The following is a 26,118-nucleotide window of genomic DNA, read 5'->3' as shown; positions in this document are numbered from 1 at the left end:
GAAGTCATTGAAAGAGAGGAGGTCAGAGAAATAAAAGGTCGGGTATAGGAAGGGTCATCCACATGGCATTGACATCACTAAGAATTTAAAAAGTTGGAGCCAGTGACAGCAAGCCAGAAGCTATAAACTTCAAGGGTTGACAGAGATGACCTAGGGCTCAGTAGGTGACAGCCACAGGAGGTGTAGCAGGTGGTACATTCTGATGACATAGGAAGAGGGAGGGAGAATGATCAAGAAGCAGCAAAGAAGAACAAGGAGGAACACCACCCACCTCCTGGCCTACAGGAGAATGGAGGAGAAACGAGGGTCCTCGAGAGAGAGAACCCAGACAAGCAGGCGAAGGGAACATTTCAGAGCACGGGAGGCTATAGGGGGTTTGCTGATGACTTCTAGTTCCAGAGGGCTCGGTGGAGGGATTTCAGGAGTCAGGGAAGAATGGAGGACACTCAGAGAAGGAATGTCAGGGCCACACAGGGATGAGAATTCAGAGGTCCAGTGGTGACTGATTTGAGCAGGGTTGAAGGGCATGATGAGATCAGTCCTCCAAGGCAGGCAGAGGGGAACCACACCTCCACCGCAGTGCAATGATGGAAGGATAAAGACGTCCTCTCCCTCACTCTCACCACGCTTCTGGCGATGTCACACAAGAGAGTTCTCCCCACTCTCAATCCCGTCACATGGCATTTCCCATCTGTGCCTTATGCACTCCTAAATAGAAACACACCAGACCACAAGTTTCACAAATCCAGGTGTCAGGCAGCAGAGTGTCAGGATGGGAAAAGCACAGTGTGAGCTCAACAGGTCTGAGTTCCACCTCAGACCTCCACCTGCCGCTACCTGCCGTGAGATGGCAGGTGACCTGCCTAACCTCTCAGAGGCCCTGTGACTTCGTTTTCTCATGTGCAAAACAAGAGCACGAATATTCACCTTGTATACAAAGCGTAAACGCCTTCCACAAATGCTCATTTCTGACTCACAATGTTTGTAACAAAGAAAAGAAGGAAAGTAACCTCCACTGGGCGTCTCCTAAGTGCTGGGCACTGTGCTCAGGCATGCACTTTATTATTTGGACTGGACACCATCCATTTATGGATGTGGAGAGTGAGATTCAAAGAGGTTCAATTATTTGCTCAACATCTCATAATTAGTCACTGGTAGAAGTAGCATTGACACCCAGGTCTTCTCACTCCAAATCCGGTGCACTTCCCACCGTACCACACTGCCTGGTACATAGTGAAGGCTCAATAAATACTTGTTAGAGAAATAAATGGTGAGACGAGAGTGGGTGTTTCAACATCAGGGCTGGCTTTGTGCACACGCAGCACAAGCAACCACGAATGCAATGTGATTTCAGGGTGCCCCAAAATATCAAGTTACTAGGCTTTGCCTGAAATTCTCTAATTTGAAATGCATTTTTGTCGCCTCCTCCCACCTGCTCATCCATCTTAGAAATGCTACATAGCATGGCCTTGTTAGTCACTTACTTCCCCATGTAAATGAGTTTTCTGGATCCATACCTACAAACCCGTTTTTATAGTTAAAAGTTTAAGGGGTCCTGCCAGTGGGAGTCTGGGGGAACCCTAAATAACCTACCTCTGTCACAGCCTCAGTTTCACCCGACCTTATACACATTGCAATTTTAGGTGTGAATCCAGTTTCAGATATGTAGCCCCAAATACTAAAAATAAAATTGTCCCTTTTTCATCAACATTTGTGAAAGAGGATAGCTGTACCGTATACTTCTCAACTTCTACTATATTATTACTTGTGAGCACAAGAAATTTGAGGTAAAAGTCCCATTGATAAGCCAAACTTTTCAAACTGTCCCTGTAATTTTTCACTTAAAATTATCAAGAAGGAATAAGAAGATCAGTGTTAGAGACAGACCTGCAGGACAGGCGCCCACAGTGAGCTATGTTCAATGGACAGGGATTAATATTTTTAAATACCCAGGGCCTAATGTATTTAAAAAATGAAAATTTAGTTATGTATGATTTCCTGAACTAATAACATTACTGAATAATGTCCACGAAATCAGAACACTGTGTTGGGGGAGGAATCCACAAATGAGATTTCCCTGCACTGTAGCAATTACTCTGCATCCCGGTAGATAAGCCAGGAAACGACTCTTGCATCAATTCTGCATTTTTCTAATTCAATTTTTATATTTTCCTCCTTGCAGTTCATTGTAAACACAGCAGTAAGAGGGTAAAAACACAACATCACATGGCTGATGTAGCCCCAAAGGAAAGAGCCCTTCCTGGGGAGGATGTGTGGAGCCCAGGGGCCAGACAGCCTGAGAAGGGGTGTCAGAGACCAGGGTTTCACTTCTGTGGGATTGACAGACATCCCAGGGATGATCTTGACATTGAGCCAGAGCCTTAGAGAATACATAAGTGACACTGCATTTGGGAACGACCTTGATTGCCCCTCCCAGCTATCTCTGCTGGGTTGCCATTATCCGGACATCTGTTCTGTTGCTTGCATTTCAGCCTTCATTTCACAGTGTGTATCTGGGCCTTTACTACCTTCTAGAAGAGCTTTCCTTCAGTTTTACAAATTCAGAATATTCATTTTATCCCTATTTTCTGTTTCATATTGTGCCACTTTTTAGTCTTTCAATAATTCCAAAATTTTGGCAGTCTTCTGGGTCCTGTGCTACTCATTAGTGTTTTTCTCAAAGCGTGGCCCCTGAACCAGCAGCTTCGGCATCATCTGGAGATTGTTATAAATGCGTTTCTTGGGCCCCACCTCAAACTCACCGACTCATGCACGCTCAAGTTCAGGAGCCACTACTATAGCTCATTATCTTTCCATCACGAGCCAGAGTTGGGCACTTTGAGAAGTTATATTCCTTTCAGACCCACTGACACAATGGAACTACAGCTTTCAAAAGTTTTCAATACATACCCTTCCCCTACTATAACCCCTTAGAGAATCTGATTTTATGTTTACTGGGAATCCACTAAATGCTGACTGGTAGTCACTAGAATAATGTATCTTTAAAATAATGACAATACAAGAAGACCATAGAAATGCCTGTTTGGGGCATAGTCACCAGCATTTCTCTCTTCTGTTCCATATTGGGGAACAAAGGGCTTCTCTTTTGACATAGTGTTGAATAACTCTGAGACTCATAATGCCTTGAATTTCTACAAGCCCAGCTCCTGGTTTATGTATAATTATCATATAATTTGCTTATGTCTAGAAACCATTCCCAGACTTGATCTCCACTCCCACAAGCAACACTCAGAGAAGTGTAAGGTGTAAAGCAGAAGGGGCATCCTTCTTCATGGAAATCCAAGCTGGTTTCCCTCCATGCTGCCTTTCAACCCTGGTCCTGCCCGGGGTTCTGGTCTGAGGGAGGCCTTACCCCCCAGGGCATCAAGAGAAGGCCACAGCCCTGCCCAGGAGTTCACTCCACTTACCGCACTGGTCTGCACGGACTCGTTCTCTGGTTTGGCTTTTATATCAACAACTCCATCAGCGTGGCGGAAGGAGCAGTCAGCAAGGACATCATAAAATGACAGCCTCTGGGCTTTCAAGCCATGTTTCTGTAGCCACTTCTTAGAGTCCCAAGTGTCCTCTGGATTTGAGTAGCTCTCAGCAGAGGTTGCTCCTGATTCTATTTTTGGAATCACAGTTCATCAGCCATTCATATTACACAAGCCATTCAGATTTCACCCTCAACTTAATATTTACCAAGCTGGAACATGCTCTTTGTTAGATCACATTCATATCAGGAAGCATGCTTTCCAAAGCAGGACTGGCAAAGCATTAGTTCACAAGGCTGGAAGGCAGGAATCGCCACTTTTCATCTCACTTCCTCCTCTACCTAAGTTGGCTGGCCCATGCGTAGGTGGGGATGGCTGATAGACCAAGGCTGTGTGCCAGGAGAGCATTAAATTTGGGGTCAGAAGCTCTGGGTTCAAGTCCTACTCCACCACTTACTAGCTTGGGCAAGCTGTTCAAACTTAGGTGAGTTACTCCCTTAACCTCTCTGAACTTCAGCAGAATTCTTCACCTACACATGGAAGATGGCATTAGCTTGGCCTTCCTAAGTGTGTTGAAGTGATTCATTGAGAAAAGTCATGTCAAAGTGCTTTGTAACGAGTTGGGAAGACAAGGAGGGGCATGTAACCTGCACTGAGGAGGAAGTCAGTCAACCTGAGAAGGCTGGCAGGCTGCCTCCTGGGAGCTCCCCTGTTAACTTGATGAATTCATCCTGATTCAGAGCCTGGACCTCAACTCTGCAGGCTCAGAAACCTCTTACTTCAGCTTAGGCGCCTGGAGCTGTATCGATGACAACTCACCTCGTCAGGTTCACAGGTTAAAGTATAACCCAGGAGGCCAATTGCCCAAACATCCTCAGCCTTAGGCACATTCCCTTGGTGTTTTCCAAAGGTTATCTATACTCTTTAAGTGGGAGGAGGTGTTATGTTACCGGAGCAGAAGACCATATAAGCCAGCTTATCACACAAGCAGCAAAGTCTTTATCTAGGTGGCTCAAAACCCCTACTGCCACCTAAGGGAGACTGGGGTATCTGGAGGTGGGCACAGAGGAGCGGGTGAGCAAATCTGAAAGTGAGGAGGAGACACCGGGGTCTGAAGCTGGCTTGCACTGGCCCAAGAGAGCTGACTGCGCACCTCTCCTCCCAACTCGGTGCTCAGTGGAAGCACAATGGTGGGGTGAAATTGACCATGCTGGGACTATCTACACAATCTGGCAATCAGCAGATGCTACAAATCAGGGCTTTTTTATTCCAGCGAGCGGATGGGTAAACATTTATCTGCATGCCACTAGAAGGAAGGCAGAAAGGACCCTGAGCTTTTTGCCCCCTTGGGACCAGCAGAGCACTAGGAGGATGGGAGGGGCTGCTGGGCAGAGAGGGGTTTTTAAATGATGTGCTCTACCGCATTTTAGGTCCACCAGCCCTACAGAGTTTGTTTATTTCCACCTAGATCAGTGGTTCTCAACCCTGTGCCCTGGAATCTTCTGAGGAGTTTTAAAAAATACTGATGCCTGGGCCCCACCCATGAGATTCTGTTTTAATTGGTATGGACATTGGGACTTTTCAGAGCTCCCTGGGTGATTGTACTGTGCAGCCAAGCGTTGCATCTAGGGTAAGACAGAAAGAGCTTTCTAAATTATGATTTGGTGATCCACCAGTTATGCTTCCACCAGACACAGACTCAAGTAAATTATACTTTTCATTAAAAAGTAGCACTCACTATTAGAGAAACAAAAATATTACCCTACTATATTTAAGGCGATATATAGCATAAGATTTGAAGAAATAAAACACTTTAGAGCCAATTGTTTCTCAAAAATACATAAAGGATCTATTAATGCTACCTGTGAGCCATGTCCTCAAATTTTAATAGAACACCTTTTAAATAATGCACTCTGAAACCTAGTGGAGCTGAAACTTCTCAAAGAAGTTTGTTTTTGGCTTTTGAACTTTAAACCATTCCGGCATCAAAAGCCCCGTAGGGCACTGTCCCCAAGGCCAGCAGTTGGTTTCTACATGATTCACAAAGCGTCTTCTCACCCTGTACAGGAAGCTCAAATCAGAGGCTTCCCAGAGCTTCTGATCCCGGAGGTTCTCCTGCATCACAGGGAAACAGCAGAAAGAGAATGGAGCCGTTTCTGTCAGTGGGATCAGCCTCCTCGGAGAAACCCTTTGGGTGACTATTTTTCCTCAATTATTGTTAATTACATTTAAGCCTTTGTCTCCTCTTTCTTCTTACTTCATTCTCTTCCCTTCTTTCTGATTAATAGGTGTAGTAGGAAATAAAATTTTCATTCAATTATTTCCATAGCAACACACACACTCTCATGTACGTCTGCTCTGTTTCGGGCTGCCTTCTTTTAAAAAGACAAGAGCCCTTTATCAATTATAAATTCAAGCTTATCATAAAAGAATTTCCTTAAAACACGTCAAACCAATTCTAACAAGGGGTTTTAAAGAGCCAGAAACTCACTTTTGACTCCTTCTAGCTGAAAAGGGGCTTGGGAACAAGACTCCAAAGCAACTTGAATTTCATAAAGGAAAGAAGGGGCAGCCAAGCTGCAAAAACAAAGAGCTCAGGTGCTCCAAAGCCGAAGAAAGGAGAGCAAGGGGGAATCTTTTCACTTTCACTGCTAATTACACCCAGTAGTGGCTGAGCCTCATTTTCCCTGGGGCGGGGGGGGGGGGGGAGAAGAGCATCATCGGTTCATTAGAGTCACTTACTAGGGGCTCATTTCCATTCCCCTGCAGTTATCTTAATTAAAAGCGTTACATCAATTCTCACTTACAGAGCCCAGGATAATACCTTCATTTATTATAGAGACGTGAGCTCACAGCTCATCATGATTACACTGCTTTCCTAGTCCATGCGACAGGTTGCAAAAGATTTCCTCTCAGTTACAGGCAGGAGAAGCACATGGCAGATCACATCTGTGCCAGAGAATTGACTTGCCTGGTCCTTTCTGTCCTACTTATCAATCTTAGAACACGTTTTAATGAGTACTACCTACTGGCCAATGCTTTTGAAACATCACGGCTATAGCCAGGGCCACAGCAAAAAGACAGATTGGGCACAATTTATGAGTGCCCTCTCTTCCCCTCAAGGTGCAGTTCCCTAGTGGCTCACAGCCGTCAAGGATTTATTACCACGTAACTGCCCCCACATGGCAACGGTTAATCGTATGTGTCAACTTGGCTGGGCCACGGTACCCAGATATTTGGTCAAACATTATTCTATATGTTTCTGTGAAGGTATTTTTTAGGCAAGATTAACATTAAAATCAGTAGACTCTGAGTAAAGCAGATTTGCTCTTCATATCTAGTCGGCCCCATCCATTCAGTTGAAGGTCTTAATAGAAAAAGGACTGACGTCCCCCACGGAGGAGAGAATTCTGACAGCAGGCTGCCTTTGGACTTGAACTGCAATACCAGCTCTTCCCTGGGTCTCCATCCTGCCAGACTGGCCTGCAGATTTTGGATTTTGGCCAGCCTCCACAGTCACGTGAGCCAATTCCTTAAATCTCTCTCTCTGTGTATACACACGTACACACACGTACACACACACACACATTCTATGGGTTCTGTTTCTCTGAAGAACCCTAACTTATACCCCCTTCCTTCTCCACTGAAAGTTATTTGTCTAGCACCTGGTTCCTGCCATGCCAGGTCTGTGTGCCTTTCAAGGGAACCATCAGCTAATGAATAACCTAGAGCTCCAGATCTGGCACCAACCTCAGAGAGCGCCAAGTTCAGTGTTGCCCACACTGTGTTCCACACACTACTTCTACTGCAACTCAGAAAGAGGGTTCTGAAAAAACCCTTAGCAAAAAGGTTGAGGAGCTTGAAAATAAACAATTTCAACAGGTTCTTTATCATAGGACTTGTCTAAGCGTTTGTCATAGGAATTGGCAGTGGGGCTCACCATGAGCAGAGGCAAAAATAGTATTTCCTAAAGCTATTTAGTCCCAGACCCTTTCTGCATAGACCATTACGGAGGGCTTATATTCGATAGACCACAGTTTGGGACACAGTCTCCAATATTCCTGTTATCACAGGTGTTATGAGACACTAAACCGACACTTGACTGCCACATGGGAAGTGGCATGGGAAAAGAGGCTGTGAATTAGTTGGGGGGAAAAAAAAAGCTTCAGAAGAAGCTGAAAGTGATGTTTGACAGAAAGAAAGACAGAAAGGGGGAAGGCGGGAGGGAGGCAGGTGAGATGGGTGAGATTTTGAACATGTGAGCTGGCTCAGCAGATAGCAGCTGCTAGGGCCTAGGTTCTCTGAGAGTGAAATGATGAAGCCCTCCTGGGTCTGGGCACCCAGGACACAGGTACTGACAGTGTGGCTTGAGAGAGCAGCCTGTCTCTGAGCAGTTACACACTCTGTTCGCTGTACTTGCTGACTGGCTGATATTCTCTGTTCATCCACACTTGTTAAAGCATCATGTGCTCAGTATACTTGCCCAGTACTGCAGTGGAGCCAAGGAGGGGATAGAGGGGCAGAGAATGGTAACCCACCAATATTCTGCAAAACTGATTTGCTAGGCAGATTGGGGTACGTGTTCTCTGGAGTGTCCCAGGGGTTACACACACGAAGGCTGAGAGACACGGAGATGCAGTGACGTGCGTGAAGTCACATCTCTACTATGTGACCAAGTCCAAATGGGCAGTTGCAGAGTCTGACCACAGTTGGGGAAGATGATTAGAGTGTGCAACCACTAAGTTCATGGGAGAATGGGAGAGAATCCTGATGAATTCTAGTCCCCTTCTCCCCTGGAATATCATGAGATGATTTTTACTTCTCCCTTGTAATGCTTGTAAAAATCAAAGTACAATCTCTGTTGAAACGAAAGGTTCCATGGCTTACCCAACTTTTCATAAACCAGTGGAAAAATGATTCCAACTCTAAGTGTCCCTAATTCCTATAATCTTCAGGGGTTGAAAGTGGGAGGGAAAGGAAATTTAAAAAAATAAAGAGGAAAAAAGAAGTAGACATAAAAATAGAGAATATAAAGCATGAGTAATGGGCAGGACATGGAGGAAAAGGGAATGCCCTCTCAAAGACATCCTTCTACATTTCTCCTACTTTCTCTTCTGCCTCATAATTCTGACAGAAGGAAGCTAAAAAAAAATTACTTTACAAGTAGGCTGTGCACGAGGCAGCTGAAGGAAGAATGTTTACACTACAACACCTGTAACTGGCTACTGAGAAATAAGGAGCAATAGTCAATTTAGGGACAAACTTGCATGAAGCCTGAGAAGAAACCACTTTTGGAGCACAGACTCCAAGAGAAGAATTTCAAAAGCCACATTTTAATGCGTCTACATCTAAAATGACGTTTAAAATAAATTGAAAATAGTTGAGGATCAGTGATGTAGGCAATAAATTATACCTTAGGCAACTATTTCTTTAAAAATAGTATGACAGGGGCTGGCCTTGTGGCATAGCGGTTAAGTTCGTGCCTTCTGCTTCGGCGGCCCGGGGTTCGCTGGGTCGGATCCTGGGCGCAGACCTACTCACCACTCATCAAGCCATGCTGAGGCAGCATCCCACATAGAAGAGCTACAACCCTACAACTACGCACTGGGGTTTTGGGGGAGGAGGGTAGAAAAAGAGGAAGATTGGCAACGGATGTTAGCGCAGGTTCAATCTTCCTCAAAGAAAAAAAAAATAGCATGACATGGGAAGATAAACACAGACCAATTCAAGATGTTTGGTATAAAGTGGAAAAATTGAGATTAAGAAATGAGAAAAGGATTAACGGAGTTTGGGAACGTTAGATTAAGAATCTGAAATTCATGTGGTAGTGAGAATGGGAACTCTGAAACAAGAGTGGGAATACTGGAATTAAACCAAGACAGCAATCTGAATCTGCCTCCCTTGGGAAATTAAAATATTTGCCACTTTTTTTGATCTTGATCACCATTGTGAAGGTATTTTTTTCATTTTTAGTCACCATATTTATTTAATGTATTCTTTAGAAAATTTTTTGTTGAGCTATAATTCACAGACTATAAAATTCACCCTTTTAAATCATACAATTCAGTGGTTTTTAGTTTATTTACACAATTGTGCAACCATCACCACTATTTAATTGCAGCACATTTTCATCTCCCCAAAAAGAAACCCCATACTCATTAGAAGTCACTCCCCATTTCCCTTTTCCTCATCCCCTCATGAATTAACTCTATGGATTTGCTTATTCTGGACATTTCATCCATGTAAATGGAACCATACAAATTGTGGCCTTTTGTTGCTGGTTTCTTTCATTTAGCATAATGTTTTCAAAGTTAACCCATGTTGTAACATGTATCAGTATGGTACTGATGGATAATATTCCATTACGGAATGGAATTATGGCTGCATAATATTCCTGTGTATTCCTGTATATACATACATATACATACTATGTTTATCCATTTATCAGTTAATGGACATTTAGGTTGTTTCTACTTTTTGGCTATTACAATGCTGCTATGAACATTCATGTACAAGTCTTTGTGAGAACATATGTTTTAAATACATACCTAGAAGTGGAATTGCTGGGTCATATGATAACTCTATGTTTAACATTTGAAGAATTACCAGACTATTTTCAAAGTGGTTGCACCATTTTACATTCCCACAAGCAATGTAGATGGGTTTCAATTTCTCAGTATCTTGCCAACACTTGCTGTTGTCTGTCTTTTTTATTATAGCCATCCTGATGGGTGTGAAGTGATACCTCACTGTGGTTTTCATCTACATTTCTCTAATAACACGTTGAACATCTTTTGTTTAGATGTGCTTATTGGCTATTTGTATATCTTCCTTGGAGAAATGTCTATTCAAATCCCTTTTCCATTTTTCAATTGGGTTATTGGTCTTATCTTGTTGAATTGTAAAAGCTCTTTATATCTCCTGGATACTAGATCCTTATCAGATATATGACCTGCAAATATTTTCTCCCATTCTGTGGGTTATCTTTTTACTTTTTTGATAGTGTTCATTGAAGCACAAAATTTTTTAATTTTTATGAAGGCCAATTTATCTATTTTTTCTTTGGTTGCCTGTGCTTTAGCTGTCATAGCTAATAAATTATCATCTAATTCAAGGTCACAAACATTTATATCTAGGTTTTCTTCTACAATTTTTATAATTTTAGCTCTTACATTGAGGTTTTTAATCCATTTTCAGTTAAATTTTTGTATATGGTGTGAGGTAGGAGTTCAATTACATTCTTTTGTACGTGGATATCCAGCTGTCCCGGCATCATTTCTAATTTCTTAAGGTGGAAGGTTAGTTTATTGATTTGAGATCTTTTTTCTTTTTTAATATAGGTGTCTACAGCTATAAATTTCCTTGTAAGGACTGCTTTAGCTGCATCCCATAAGTCTTAATAAATAAAGTTTTTGTTTTTCTTTACCTCAAAGTATTTTCTAATTTACCTTTTGATTTCTTTCACCCATTGGTTATTTAGGAGCATGCTGTTAATATACACATATTTGTCAATTTCCAAATTTTCCTTCTGTTATTGATTTTCAATTTTACCCATTGTGGTCAGAGAACATATTTTTATTATTTCAATCCTTTCATATTTATTGAGACTTGTTTTCTGGCCTAACATGTGGTCTCTTCTGGAGAATAATCTGTGTGCATTTGAGAAGAATGTGTATTATACTGCTGTTGCATGGAGCATTCTATAGATATCTGTTAGGTGTAGTAGGTTTATTGTATTGTTAAAGTTTTCTGTTTCCTTAATGATCTTCTGCCTACTTATTCCATTTATTATTGAAAGTGGAATATTGAGGTCTTCAACTATTATTGTTGAACTATTTCTCCTTTCAATTTGTCAGTTTTTGCTCCATATGTTTTGGAAGTCTATTGTTAGGTGCATATGTGTTTATAATTATTATGCTTTCATGGCAAATTGACTCTTTTATTACCAAATGTCCCTCTTTGTAAAAATTTTTGTCTTAAAATCTCTTTTGTCTGAAATTAGTATAGCCACTCCAGCTCTTTGATTGTTATTTTTTGTATATCTTTTTTCATCCTATTTGTGTCTTTCAGTCTAAAGTGTGTCTTTTGTAGACAGCATACTATTGGATCATGTTTGTTTAAAAATCCATCCTGCCTATTTCTACTGTTTAATTGCAGTGTTTAATCCATTTTTATGTAATATAATAAATGATACAGTAGGATTTACATCTGCCATTTCATTATTTGTTTTCTATATGTCTTAAATCTTTTTTGTTCCTCTATTCCCCTATTACTGCCTTCTCTTACGTTAAAAAGATATTTTCTAGTATACATTTTAATTCCCTTGGCATTTCTTTTACTATATTTTTTTAAGTTATGTTTTTAGTGGCTGCCCTCAGGAATATAATTAATGTCTTAACATCACAATCTAGTTAGGATTAATACCAAATTAATTTCAATAGTATACAAAAGCTTTGTGCCTATATAGCTCCACTCCCTCCCCTCTCCTTGTGCTGTTATTCTCATACAAATTATATCTTTATACATTATGTGTTCACCAACACCGATTTATAATTATTGCTATATGCAGTTGTCTTTTAAATCACATAGGAGAAAAAAAAGAGTTACAAACAAAAACTACATTTATACTGTCTTTTATATTTACCCATGTAGTTATCTTTATTGGTGCTCTTTACCTCTTCACGTAAATTCAAGTTACTCTCTAATATCCCTTCATTTTGTCCTGAAAGACTTCCTTTAGTATTTTTTATAGGGCAGGTTTGCTAGCAATGAAATCTCTCAGTTTTTGTTTATCTTGAATATTATAATTTCTTCTTCCTTTTGATGGATAGTTTTGCCAGATATAGTATTCTTGGTTGTCAGTCTTTTTCCTTCACCACTTTGACTATTTCATCCCATTACCTCTGGCCTCCATGGTGTCTGATGAGAAATCAGCTGTTAATTTTATTGAGGACAACTTGTATATGATGAGTCACTTCTCTCCTGCTGCTTTCAAGATTCTCTTTTTGGGCATGCTACTTTCTGTTGTGGAAGGTTATTAATTATTGATTCAATTACTTTAATAGACATAGGCCTATTCAGATTGTCTGTTTCTTCTTATGGAAGTTTTGACAGATTGTGTCTTTCAAGGAATTGGTCTATTTCATCTAGGTTATCAAATTTGTGGACACAGAGTTGTTCATAATTTTCCTTTATTATCCTTTTAATACCCATGGGATCTCTAGTGATGTTTCCTCTTTCATTTCTGATATTTATAATTTGTGTGTTCTTTCTTTTTTTCTGGGTTAGCCTGGCTTGAGGGTTATTGATTTTATTGATATTTTCAAAGAACTTTTTATTTTGTTGATTTTCTCTACCAATTTCTTGTTTTCAACTTCATTGATTTCTGCTATAATTTTTATTATTTTTTTTCTTCTGTGTACTTTGGATTTAATTTGCTCTTCTTTTTTTCTAGTTTGCTAAGGTGGAAGATTATTGATTTTAGATCTATCTTCTTTTCTTTTCTTTTTTTTTTTGTGAGGAAGATCAGCCCTGAGCTAACATCCATGCTAATCCTCCTCCTTTTGCTGAGGAAGACGGGCTCTGAGCTAACATCTATTGCCAATCCTCCTCCTTTTTCGTTTCACCCCCAAAACCCCAGTAGATAGTTGTATGTCATAGCTGCACATCCTTCTAGTTGCTGTATGTGGGACGTGGCCTCAGCATGGCCAGAGAAGCGGTGCGTCCGTGTGCGCCCGGCATCCGAACCCGGGCTGCCAGTAGTGGAGTGTGCGCGCTTAACTGCTAAGCCACGGGGCCGGCCCCTATCTTCTTTTCTAATTTATGCATTCAATGCTATAAATTTCCCTCTAAGCACTGCTTTTGCTGCATTCTACAAATTTTGATAAGTTGAATTTGCATTTTCATTTACCACAGTCACTTTTTGTGTGTGTGTGTGAGGAAGATCAGCCCTGAGCTAACATCTGATGCCAATCCTCCTCTTCTTTTTGCTGAGGAAGATTGGCCCTGAGCTAACATCCATGCCCATCTTCCTCTACTTTATATGGGACGCCACCACAGCATGGCTTGACAAGCGGTGTGTCAGTGTGACCCTGGGATCCGACCCTGTGAACCCCAGGCCACTGAAGCAGAGCACGTGCACTTAACCGCTGCGCTGCTGGGCTGGCCCCACCACAGTCACTTTTTAATAACATGATTCTAGCTTTAACATTTCATCATACTGTGTATTACATTCCAACACGCTTCCTAAATTAAATGCATCACATCTACAGAATTCTAGTGAACTAATTCTTCCCCCACATTTTGGGGGAAACTTTTCAGTGAGAGCTTTAACTCTGATTTTTGGAAGTGTTACATGCTATTCCTATACAGATGTTTTTCTGTTTGTGTTTTCTGTCTGGAAAATATAGAGCTCAATACTCATGAGAAAATACATGTTTGAGTTAAACAAAATCCTGGCCCTGGAGTTAAACAAAATCCTGGCCCTCTCACTTGCTGTTTATTAATCAGCTTGTCAATATTCATTTGACTGTAAGAGCTTTCATGGTGTAAAGGCATGCTGGGAAAGTGTCAGTTCCGGGAAGAAATGTTATTTTCTCCTTTGCCTTGCCTGAAGGATGAGCACTTTGACAAGTGTGCCATTTGCTTCTGGTTGCATAAGAAACCGGCTGTGCTCTGTCCCAGATCTCATCCTGCAGTCCTACTTGAACAAAAAGGAAAGATATTCTTAAGAAGGTAAATACAAGTGCTCTGTAAATTAGTTTGTTCTGCCTTCAGATCTCAAGTCATCATGTTGGTAAATAGTCTTCATCTAGTACATTGATTGGACATCATTGATACAGAACAGAAAACTCACATGATATGTTCTTCTCTATGGATATCAGAATCCAAAGAACTCTGGCGTCAGAGATTCAGAAACATGGGATTCCCATTTGATGGGCCCATATTTGTCTGTATAGCAAGGATGTCCACTTCACCTCAACATTGTGTCACTCACAACTATCTGAACTCCAGACCTGCAGAGTCAATTGCCTCCCTTACTTATCTGTTGGGTTTCTCTAGGGTGCTTCAGTCTTAATAGGTCCAAACAAAACTCATCTTTTCTCCCAAACCCAGTTCTCCTCCAGCATTCCCTCACCACAATATCCACATAGGAGCTTGGCTTTGACACCTACATCTTCCTCACCCCCAAGTCCTGCTAAGTACAAGATCTGAATTTTCCCTCAGATCTGCCCACTTATCGTCATCTTCACATGCTACCACCCTAGACCAAGATGCCATCATCTCTCATCTATACTAACATCTTAACTCTCTGCCTTCACCCTCACTCAGCCCCTCCTCTCCAATCTGTTTGCCACCCAGTAGCCAAAGTGACTTTTTTCTAAATGTCAATGTGATCTTATCATTCCCTTGCTTAAAATCTTTCAATGGCTTCCCACTGATCTGAAATTAAGGATTGACATCTCATACCATGGGCTCCAGACTCAGCATGATCCAGTCCTTGTCTGCCTTTCCAGACTCATCACAGGCCAATTGCTAACTTAACTCTGAGCTCCAGCCACATTCATCTTTTCTAATTCTTCTAAAGTGCCGTGCCCCTTCCTGTCTCAGGACCTTTGCATGTGCTATTCTTTTGCCTGGCATACACTCTCCCCTTACTCCCACCCCTTCACCTCATTAACTCACCTCTTTAACCCTCAGACATCAGCTCCAATGTCATTTCCCCAGAGAATAGTTCAAGAGCTCATACTTTTCCTTAGTCATACTTCCACAGTTGGTAATTATACTTCAGTGTGCATCTGATTTTCTACCCTCACTGAGCAAGAAATGGTACAAGGTCCTACTTTATGAGGACCCGTTCCATGTCTGTTTTACTCGCTATTATACTTATCGTCTAGTACAGAGCTACATATAGTAAGCACTCAATAAATGAGAGAATAAATAAAAGGATTAACCTTTTCTTAAGTTATCAATGCATTCTAATTATGTGCCAGCACAGTTCTAAGTGTTTTACATGTATTTTCTCACTTAATTCTCACAACAGCCCTATAGGGTAGGAATTATCATTATCATCCCAATTTTGCAAATAAGGAAACTAAGGCACAGACAACAAACATCTTGCTGAGGGTCATACAGGACTGGGCAGAGCCAGGATTAATATCTTTCTAACTCCAAACCTGTGTACTTTACCACCACCCACGACTACAGAGAAATCTGGCCGGTTATTTAATACAGTGCCAATAAAAATGAGCATTGTCTCCCTCTCCACTTGTTAAAAAAAAAAAAATGCTCAAAACTCCTACAGAGCTCCTGGTTGGAACTGCCTGCAGAGCCTGAATGAGCCTCTAGCCCCTTCCTTGTCTTTTGACACTGAGTTTGATATTTTGAACCAACCAAGTATTTGGAATCCAATCTTGGCACGACTAGACCCATTATCTCTAGTGAGTCATAAAATGGCTGTGAAGGTTATTCCAGATAAGGCGTTCCTGAAATGTTTTTAGCTGCAGCATCACCCAAAGAAGAGTAAAGTCTGCCTAACTTTGGACAAATTCTTAAATGTTTTGTGAGAAAAGCCATCTTCTCGTTTGAGAGTCATACCTGGCACACACACGGACATACGCACACATAGAACACTCAGATGCAGCAACATCAACATCCCTGAACAGCTCAGCAACTCAGGAGTGATCCACATCCTCTTTTTTTACTTTATTAACAGCTGTGTTAAGGTATAATTGACATACAATAAACCATACACATTTAAAATGTACAAACTGAGAAGTTTTGACATATGTATGGTTAGGTTTGTGTCTATCATCTTGCTATTTGTTTTCTATTGGCCCTATCTGCTCTTTGTTCTCTGTTTTTTGTTTCTGATAGCTTTTATTTTTATTTTTTTGTGTGTGTGTGAGGAGATCAGCCCTGTGCTAACATCCGCCAATCGTCCTCTTTTTTTGCTGAGGAAGACTGGCCCTGGGCTAACAACCGTGCCCATCTTCCTCCACTTTATATGGGACGCCGCCACAGCATGGCTTGCAAGCAGTGCGTTGGTGCGCGCCCGGGATCCGAACCGGCGAACCCCGGGCCACCGCAGCGGAGCATGCGCACTCAACCACTTGCGCCACCAGGGCGGCCCCTGGGATAGCTTTTAGATTGAGTATTTTTAATTCCATTTTACATCCTTCGTTGGCTTGTTTTGTTACTTAGTGGTTATTTTAGGTTTATAGTATACATCTTCAATGTATCATGGTCTAACTTCAATTGACATTATACCACTTCACGCATAGTATAAAAACTTGACAATAGCAAACTTCCATTTCTCGCCTCCTGGATTTTCTTTTTCTTCAGTGCAGTGGTTTGTTGTTGTTGTTTTTTAATTGTGGTAAGATATACATAACATAAAATTTATCATTTTAACCATTTTTAGGTGTGCAATTCAGTGGCATTAAGCACATTCACATTGCTGTGCAATCATCACCACCATCCAACTCCAGAACTTTTTCAGTAGCCCAAATGGAAACTCTGTACCCATTAAATAATAACTCCCCATTTCCCTCTCCCCCCAGTCCCTGATAACCACTATTCCACTTTCTGTCTCTATAAATTTGACTATTCTAGGTACCGCATGTAGGGGGAATCATACAATATTTGTCATTTTGTGTCTGGTTTATTTCACTTAGCATAACATCTTCAAGGTTTACCCATGTTGTAGCACGTGTCAGAATTTCCTTCCTTTTTAAGGCTGAATAATATTCCATTGTATGGATATACCACATTTGTTTATCTAGTTGTCTGGCGGTAGACATTTGGGTTGTTCATCTTTGGAATTTATGAATAATGCTGCAACTTCCCTCCCAGCTTTTATGCTATTGTTATCATACATTTTACTTATATGTATGTTATAGATCCCAGAATAGATCGTTATTTTTGTTTAAAAAGTCAAATATCTTTTAAAGATATTTAAATAGAAAAATATCATATATTTATCCATGTAGTTATTTCTGGTGTTTCTCATTCATTCTTTAGATCCATATTTCCACTCATTTTTCCATATAAAAGCATCATTTTCCTCCTGCCTAAAGGATTTCCTCTAACAGTTTCTGCAGTGCAGATGTGCTGATAATAAGCTTTTTCAACTTTTTATGTCTGAAAATGTCTTTATTTTTGAAAGACATTTCAAACTAGATTGAAAGTTTAAGGTACTGAAGGAAACAAATAAGATGTTCCTCCACTGTTTTTTCACTTACAACAAGAAATCTGCTGGTATGCTTATCTTTGTTCCTTTATACACAACGTCTCTTTTTTCTCTGGTTGCTTTTAAGATTTCCTCTGTATTACTGGTTTTGAGCAAATTGGTTATGACGTCCCTTGGTACAGTTTGCCTCATTTTCTTGTACTTGGCATTCATTGAACTTCTTCGATCTCTGGGTTATAGTTTTCAACAAATTTGGAAAATTTTTAATCTTTATTTCTTCAAATATTTTTCCATCCCCCCTACTCTCCTCTCCTCAGGAATTCCATCTACGTGTATATTTGGCCACTTGAAGTTGTCTCACAGCTCACTGATGCTCTTTTATTTGTTTGTTGTTTATTATTATTATTTTTCTTTGTGTATCTCATTTTGGATAGTTTCTATTGCTATGTCTTCAAGTTCACTAATCTTTTTTCATGCAATGTCCAATGTGCCATTCATCCCATTCAGCATGTTTCCATCTATATTTTCTTCCCTAAAAGTTTTCATCTCTAAAAGTTCAATACATATCTTTTTTTTATCTTCCTTGTCTCTCCTTAACTTTCTGAACATATGGAACACGGTTATAATAACTGTTTGAATGTCTTTTTCTTCCAATTCTAACATCTATGTCAGTTTCCAGTCAATTTTGATTGATTACGAAGGGAAACATTTCCTGCTTCTTTTCATGCCTAGTTAATCTTTGCTTGGACACCAATCATCATGAATTTTACCTTGTTGGATACTGGATGTTCCTGTATTCTTATAAATCTCATTGAGCTTTGTTCTGAGATGCAGTTAAGTTACATACAAAGAGATTCTTTCCTTTCACGTCTTGCTTTGATGATTTCTTAGGAGGCCCAGAGCTCAGTTTAGGGCTAGTCATTACTGAGGCAAGACCTTCCCAAGAAGCTACTGCTTCCCAAGAGGTCTACAAAGACTTGTAAATCTTTCCAGTCAGGCTGGTGAGAACAGGCACTGTTCCTGGCCGTGTGTGAGCTCCAAGCTCTTTCTTTTTAATTATTTCCAATGGATCTTTCCCAGCCTCAGGTAGTTTTCTCACATGAATGAGCTGATCACTACTGAGCCAAATTCTCAAGGGTGGCTCTCTGCAGATTTCCAGAGTTCTCTCTCTGTGCATCTCTCTCCTCTCTGGTACTTAGTCCTGTGAAATCGAGATATGTTGGTCTCCCTGGACTCTTAGCTCTGTCTCACAAACTCAGAAGTTTGCTATGCTCCATCTGGGATCCTTCTCCCTACACCATGGCCTGGAAATGCTCTCAAAGCATTCAGCTGGGACAATCATAGAGCTCACCTTGGATTTTCCCTGTATCTCAGGGATCACTGGTCTTCATTGCTTGGTGTCCAGTGTCTTTAAAAACCATTGTTTCATATATTTTTGCCAGTTTTTTTTGCCCCAGGGAATTCTAATGTCCTGCTCTTGGTAATTAAAAGAGATCTAAATTTAACCAGTGGCCAGAGGGTCCGGCCTCACTATCTTCTTATTCCAGGCAACAGGCTGATGAGTCATCCCTGCCAGAAACTGCCCCCATGGCCCTATGGCTATAGGTGCGAGCTGGTCGCTGAGCCCATGCATCCAGCCCAGTGGTCATGTGGGGGCCGCTATGCCCAGGAAGGGAGACTCTGTCTAATTCACATGAAGGTTCCACATGCAATGGCAACCCACATGATCGCCTCCATTCTGACCCTTCTCCTCTCCAGATGGCTACCCTAACTCTTCTGGCCAGCAGGGCTTTGGCAGCCAAACTTGGGGAATGGCTGCTGCCTTCACACGAAGCAGACATAGGGTCTTGGGATGGCATAGCCTTTGCCCCGAAAACACTGGGCTGTGGGTGGCAACAGGAGCGGGTGGCACACTCTACATGTGGTCTCTGGGGCAAAAGCAAGGTTACAAAAGCTTTCATGGGTATCCAACAGTGAAAGGTCCTAACCAAATTTTCCTTTTTAAATAGAAATGGTACATTTGAAGGATCTTTTGCAAATTTATTCTTGGAGTTATTTTGGTTTTTAGTTTTGTGTGTGTGTGTGTATTAGACTGAAACAAAAGGATGACGATCTATCCTTTTATCAATTACAGAGGCCAATAGCTCTTCTGTTTCCTTTAGGAATAATATCTAAAAACCTTCTGTTAATCCTTAGGACTAACTATCCCAAGCTTAAATACTCCCTGTATTAGTCTGCTCGAGCTGCCTAACAAAATACTATAGACTGGGTGGTTTAAACAATGGAAATTTATTTTCTCACAGTTCTGGACGCTGGAAGTCCAAGATCAAGGTGCCTGCATGGTTGGTTTTTGGTGAAGCATCTCTTCCTGGCTTGTAGACAGCCACCTCCCTGCTGTGAACTCACATAGCTTTTCCTCTGTGCACACATGGAGAAAAAGAGGTCTCTGGTGTGTCTTCCTCCTCTTATAAGGACTCCAGTCCTATCAGGTTAGGGCCCCACCCTTACAATCTCATTTAACCTTAATTACATCCTTAAAGGCCCTGTCTCCAAATACAGTCACATTGGGGGCTATGGCTTCAACATGTGAATTTGTGGGGGACACAATTCAGTCCATAGCACTCCTCCAAACAAACACCCCAGCAGCAGGATCACCATCCTCTTTGCCTGGCAGGGGTGTTTACTTTAACCCGGGTCCCCCTGCTTTGTTTTCATTCTCTCGGGATGACAGAGGACTCTCTGGGTTCTTGACTCTAAGCTCGCATCGAGTGGGGTGTCACTACAAGACAGCAGGCCCTCCAGACAAACCTGATGAGGCCCCTTCTTGGGAACCCCAGAGAGATGGTCCTGGCGAAGCAACGGCAGCTGCTGCTGCCCCAGGCCCAAGTCAGGACACTCGGTCACAGGAAAAAGTCACTCTCCCCAGGAACTGCTTGAGTCACACAGGGCAAGCCCGCCCATGCCTTCAAACTCTTCCTTCTTCTACACACGCCCCCGTTCCCCTCTCTCCTCTTCAACAGCATTCTCATCCCCAGCAGGCCTGGCCTTCTTGCTCTCCTCTCACACTGACACCTCTGTGATACAGGGAGGGTACCAGGAGGCAGTACAGCCTGGCAGAGGTTCCCAAATTTTGCTGCACATTAGGATCACCTGGGGAGCTTTCAAAAGCCCCACTGTCCAGATCACATCCCTTAAATCAGAATGTCTGGGTTGAGAGCCAGATATCGGTATTTTTATTGAGGAACTAGGTTTGAATGGGCTTCATCACTTCTAGCTGTGTGGCCTTGGGCAAGTTACTTAATCGTAAGTGGAGATAAGAGTAACACCTACTTTATAAGATTGTGGTAAGGATTAAATGAGTTAATGCTTGTGAAGAGCCTAGAACAGTGCCTCACACATAAGGTACGTGCTGTAAGTGATAACTACTGTTATTACCAGGGGTGCCCTAAATGAAACCAGTGCCCAACAGAGAAAATCACTTACTAACTCAGGAATTGAGGAAGGAGGATCAGTACACTAATGCCCCTAACTGTGAAAGGGAAGAGCTAACATTTATCAAGTGCCCGCTTGGTGCAAAGCATGCATTATTTTACTTAATCTTTACAATAATCCCTCAAGACCAATATTACAATTATTTAACAGAAAAATAAACTAAGGCTTAAAGAGATTAATTCAGGTTAATCTAGTGATGGAATTGGGAATAACACTCCAAAACTCAGGCTCCTCTGAATCCTCTTCTCCACTAGGCTTCAACCATTGCAATTCTGTGTTTGTCTTTGCATTGCTCAATTTTAGCAAAAATCCCAACTCAGTTTAGCAAGAATCCCCCATCCTCAATATCTGAAAAATTCCTCACCCCCCCCCCCCCGCCCCCCAGGTGATGTCTGATCACCCTGGCCTGCCTTCAGCAAGAATCCTGTCAGGTGGGTTTAGCCAGAAATCCCCCCTGACCCTTGATGTTTCCTCTTAGTAATTTTCCATCCACCAACACCTCTCTCTGCTCCTCGGCTATAAATCCCCACTTGTCCATGTTGTATTCATAACTGAGCCCAGTTCTGTACTGAGGTCTCTTTTCTTCTATTGCAATAGTTCCTGAATGGAATCTGTTTTTATCAATTTAACTATTGCCCAGCTCTGGTCTTTCTTTGACAACCTACATACACACACACACGCACACGCACACATGCACGCGCGCGCGCACACGCAAACACACACACTATAGCACAGCTCTGGAAACTCTCCTCAGGAGCTGCTCACAGCTGGCCTGAGGAGCTCTCTTCGGAAAGGAACACAGAAACAGCCCCCATCCCCAACAGTCATGACTCTTTTACACTCATGACCATAAACAGCACCCACCGCGGTCTGCTGTGGCCACGTCGGACTTGGGAGGCTCGGACACCAGCCTCTGAATCTGGGCCAGTGTGCTGCAGGCTTCCTCCATCTCCTTCCAAATGAGAAACACGTCCTCTCTGACCCCGGCTCCTGGGAAGGGAAACACAGCGTGAGTGGGCAGCTATGGCAGGCCTGAGAACTCTCTGGTAGTCCTTGCAGGCCTGGTACACCCTCGCCAAGTTTCTAGAACATTTCTGAACATCAAATTCCACTTTCGCCACTCATCTCTTTCTGAGACTCAGAACTGAAATCCCTAAGGAAGTGCTGTCACCTCAAGAAATCATAAATGCAGACTTCAGGATGCAATAAATGCTTGTAAATTAAATATTTGTAGCAGCCAGAATATTTTAAGATAAATTATTGGTAATACTAAAATAAGAAAAAGAACAAAAATATTCAAAAGCACCTAATAAAAGCCGGGGTGATTGCTTTGAGGAAGGGAGATTCAATAGCATGTGAAACCCCTAATCCTTTCTTGATTTAGCTGAGATTTCCTGCTTCTGTGAAACCATCTTCACAAGTCTTTATTTTCCCCTAATGTAATAATAATTCTTTGGCCTCCTTTTCTGGACCTCTGCTGTCTCAGTTTAGGGTTAGGCTTGGCTGTATGACATTTTTTTTTTATGGTATGGCTCCATTAATATAGACATTTATGTTACTCTCACCATCAGTCAATCAATCAATAAAAGTTAGTCCCACGGGTAAGAGGTCCAAGACTGGGATAGAGGCTCTGCCTTCCCCAAGATCCAGGTTCTAACAGATCAGTAGTTTCCAGAGGTTAAGGAGGGGTGTAGGAGCAGGAGGGAAATGGGTGTGACTACAAAAGTGCAACACGAGGGAGCCGGTGGTGGTCTCTTGACTATATCAATACCAATATCCTGGTTGTGATATTGTTCTATAGTTCTGTGAGAAGTTACTATGGGAGGAAACTGGGTAAAGGGTACATGGATCTCTGTTATTTCTTACAGCTGTGTGTGAACCTACAGTTATCTCCACATGCCTCTCAGCCAGAGGCTGCTGTGCACACGAGGCCAGTGGTGGCTCCAAGAGGCAACCATGGTGGGAAGATGCCACCACCCATTTTCAGTGGCCTTTGTGGGCCCTGCCACCAGCCTGGCACTACTCAAACATTGTGGAGGGTACAGGGGACTCTCTGCCCTGGGGTTGCTTCTAGTATGGATGTACAGACAAGAATTTAGCAGATGTATTTAGAGACTCTAGTTTCAAAAACTCCATTCCAATAAAAAGTTTAATTAAAAAACCCACACAACTCTGTTTCACAGACCGTATATAGTCTGCTCATAGAACACTAATGGTGTCATCATTAAAGTAAGCGGAGTCCAAATTCTCTAATGATAAACACCTTTTTGGGGTACATGCTATGTGCCTGGCATTGTGCTTGGGCCTTTCTAAACATTTTCTCATTTCTCTTAATCACAAATCTGCAGGCAAATTCTATTCTCGTCCCCACTTTACAGCTGTGTAAACTAAGGCAGAGCAAGTTGTCCAAGGTCACACCGCCAATGAGTGGCAGACCAGGGAGTCAAACCCAAGTTGGTGTGACTGCACCAACTCAGCTGCCCTGGAAAAGGGATGCATGGTTATAGAGGGGCCCTGCAGCCCCTGCCCCCAGCTGCTGCTGAGACCCCACCCTCCAAGCCTGTCTACACAATAGTCCACAGATGCCTGAGATCCCACAAGCACAGAGATTGAGAGACCACCATCAGGTCTAGGCCCCCCCAGGAGATTCATCCACCCAGGACAGACCAGGGCAGACCAGAGTTGATGTTTCTGACTTTTATTTATTTATTTTTTGTGTGAGGAAGATCATCCTGAGCTAACATCCATGCCAATTCTCCTCTTTTTGCTAAGGAAGACTGGCCCTGAGCTAACATCCGTTCTGATCTTCCTCCACTTTATATGGGACGCCACCACAGCATGGCCTAACAAGCGGTGCGTTGGTGTGCACCCGGGATCCGAACCTGGGCCGCCAGCAGCGGAGCGCGCGCGCTTAACCACTCCACCACGGGGCCAGCCCCCTGACTTTTAATATGTAGTCAAGATGGGCAGGGCAGAAGTAAAGGGACATCAGAGCTGGGGGCCTCCAAAGTCGGCCAGATCACGTGAGAGAGTATTAATAGCTGTGTTCATAAAGAATCAAGCGACAAGCCCTGACAGAGATGGATGGCCACCATGGCTTTGCAGCCATCAACCGTCCAAGGAGTGAAACATGATGTGTACCCAGCTCCGTACTGGAACTCCAAAAATATCACACGCTGCTGCCAAATGCAAACCTGAAGCCCAAGGGACTTCCTGACCACTGTGAAAGCAGGACTACCCTCCAGCTGCCTGCTTCAGCACGGAGGCGTTAAGTAGGATTCTCTCTTTAAAAGTTTAAAACGAGTCAAGCCTTTCCATTTCACCCAAAATTGTCAATAATATCTTAAGAGGGAGTGTACCACAAGTCAGCCTCCAAGGAAAAATTTCCAAAGAAATACAGCTGACTCTTGATGATCCAGGGACAGGAAAGTGTGTTTAAGGGGCAGCAGTGACCGGGGACGTGCTCCCCTGTGCAGGTGGTAATTAGGGTTATCACTACACTGGTTTTGTCAACGTAATTAGGCAAGTACAGATTCCTACGACGGTGATCAGGAAATGAAACAACTCAAAACTATCCACTTAACTAGCTTTGCTTTAAAAACAAAACCAGCTAGTGAACAAGAAAAACCACAGGGCAGTGAAAAGCATAACTTAGAATGGAGAGGCTTTATTTCAAGCTATTCCACAGGCAGTGAGCAAGGGCTACCATTATGATCAGAGTCACTTCTAAGGGACTTAGCTGGAATATCAGACAGTTGCAGCCAAGGGAGACAGCCCCACTGGTAATAGAAGGGGAGGGAGGACGTGGCACAGGAAATCCCAGTGTTCGGGGAGCTCTGTGAACTTGAAACACTCCAGGCTCAACCAGAGAGGGGATGAAACAACAACGGAGCCTTATGGATCTTGACCACCAAGGGATAAGCCAGCCAAGGCCTGCCACGCACAGAAGCAGGGTATGGTTCCCCATAGAGATATCTAGGTGACCTGAAAGATGCTCCGACCCAAATGGCCCCCTCCTGCACCCACCCGTGACATCCCCCACACGCCGTGCATGTGGTAACAATTTGAAGGCTGCAGAATGCTGACATCAGCTGGGAAAGATATCACATTAGGCTGCTGTTTTTCATCAGCATCCAGTATTGATTTCTCAGACTGCTAGTTTTACAAATGAAATGAGACCCAGGACAGATACGTTTTGATGAGTCATGAGAAGAGCCCACTGAGTACTTGCCACAAAACACCACCTCCCTGTCAAATCTGCCCTGTCTCACCTACAGGATAAAGTCCAGGTGTCAGAGTTCAATTCATTAATCTATTCGTTTAGCAAATATTTGTTAGGCATCTACCATGTGATGAGTGGGCACTGCCAGTGCCGGAGATACAGCAGTGAACAAGGCCCTGTCCCCTGAGTCCAGGGTTCAAGGCCTCCCATAACACTCCCTCTAATACTCTGCCACCATGAACCTGGGCAGAGCACTGTCCTCCCAGCCCCCTAGGGCCCGCTGTACTCCCACTGTCCTCCCTATCAGGGGACTCACTCACTGAGCCCCACCCTTCATTCAAGGCACCGTCCTGACTCCACCGTCAAGCTTTGCCCAGCCACCCCAGGAAACAGTGATCTGCCTCCTGCTCCTTCTCAATTCCCGGGGAATGAATAAGCCACAACCACGGTCCTCAGTCTTTTTGCTGCCAGGACACACTCTCGGGCCAGGCCATGAGATAGGCTGGTGATATATACAATTACTGGCTGCCTGTCACTCCACCTCCAATTCCAGAGAACACAAAGAAGTATCAGCCAGAGATGGTGAATTAGTATCTGCATGACCTTGAATCCAGTCTAATTTAAGTCAATCCTTCACAAACACGATGCTTTATTTTTAGTAGGCAGCTGCTTACAATACAGCTTACCACTCAGCAGAGTGTCCACGGCTGGCCTGCTGT

General features: G+C 42.7%; 1 protein-coding gene across 1 annotated transcript in view; it reads right to left on the bottom strand.

Moving 5' to 3' along the window:
- The window catches only part of VWA3B (von Willebrand factor A domain containing 3B), a 188,826-nt gene that overhangs the window by 123,189 nt on the left and 39,519 nt on the right, over positions 1 to 26,118 (bottom strand). Inside the window, 2 exon segments of the mRNA XM_087426182.1 lie at positions 3,429 to 3,625; positions 22,042 to 22,167. Of these exon segments, the coding sequence (XP_087282308.1) occupies positions 3,429 to 3,625; positions 22,042 to 22,167 (323 nt within the window).

The sequence above is a fragment of the Ceratotherium simum genome, chromosome 40 (genome assembly GCF_057802395.1).
Source record: "Ceratotherium simum simum isolate JZ-2026a chromosome 40, ASM5780239v1, whole genome shotgun sequence".
NCBI classification, from domain to species: domain Eukaryota; kingdom Metazoa; phylum Chordata; class Mammalia; order Perissodactyla; family Rhinocerotidae; genus Ceratotherium; species Ceratotherium simum.
The sequence above is the reverse complement of the archived record's forward strand: the minus strand, read 5'-3'. Positions and strand labels throughout refer to the sequence as shown.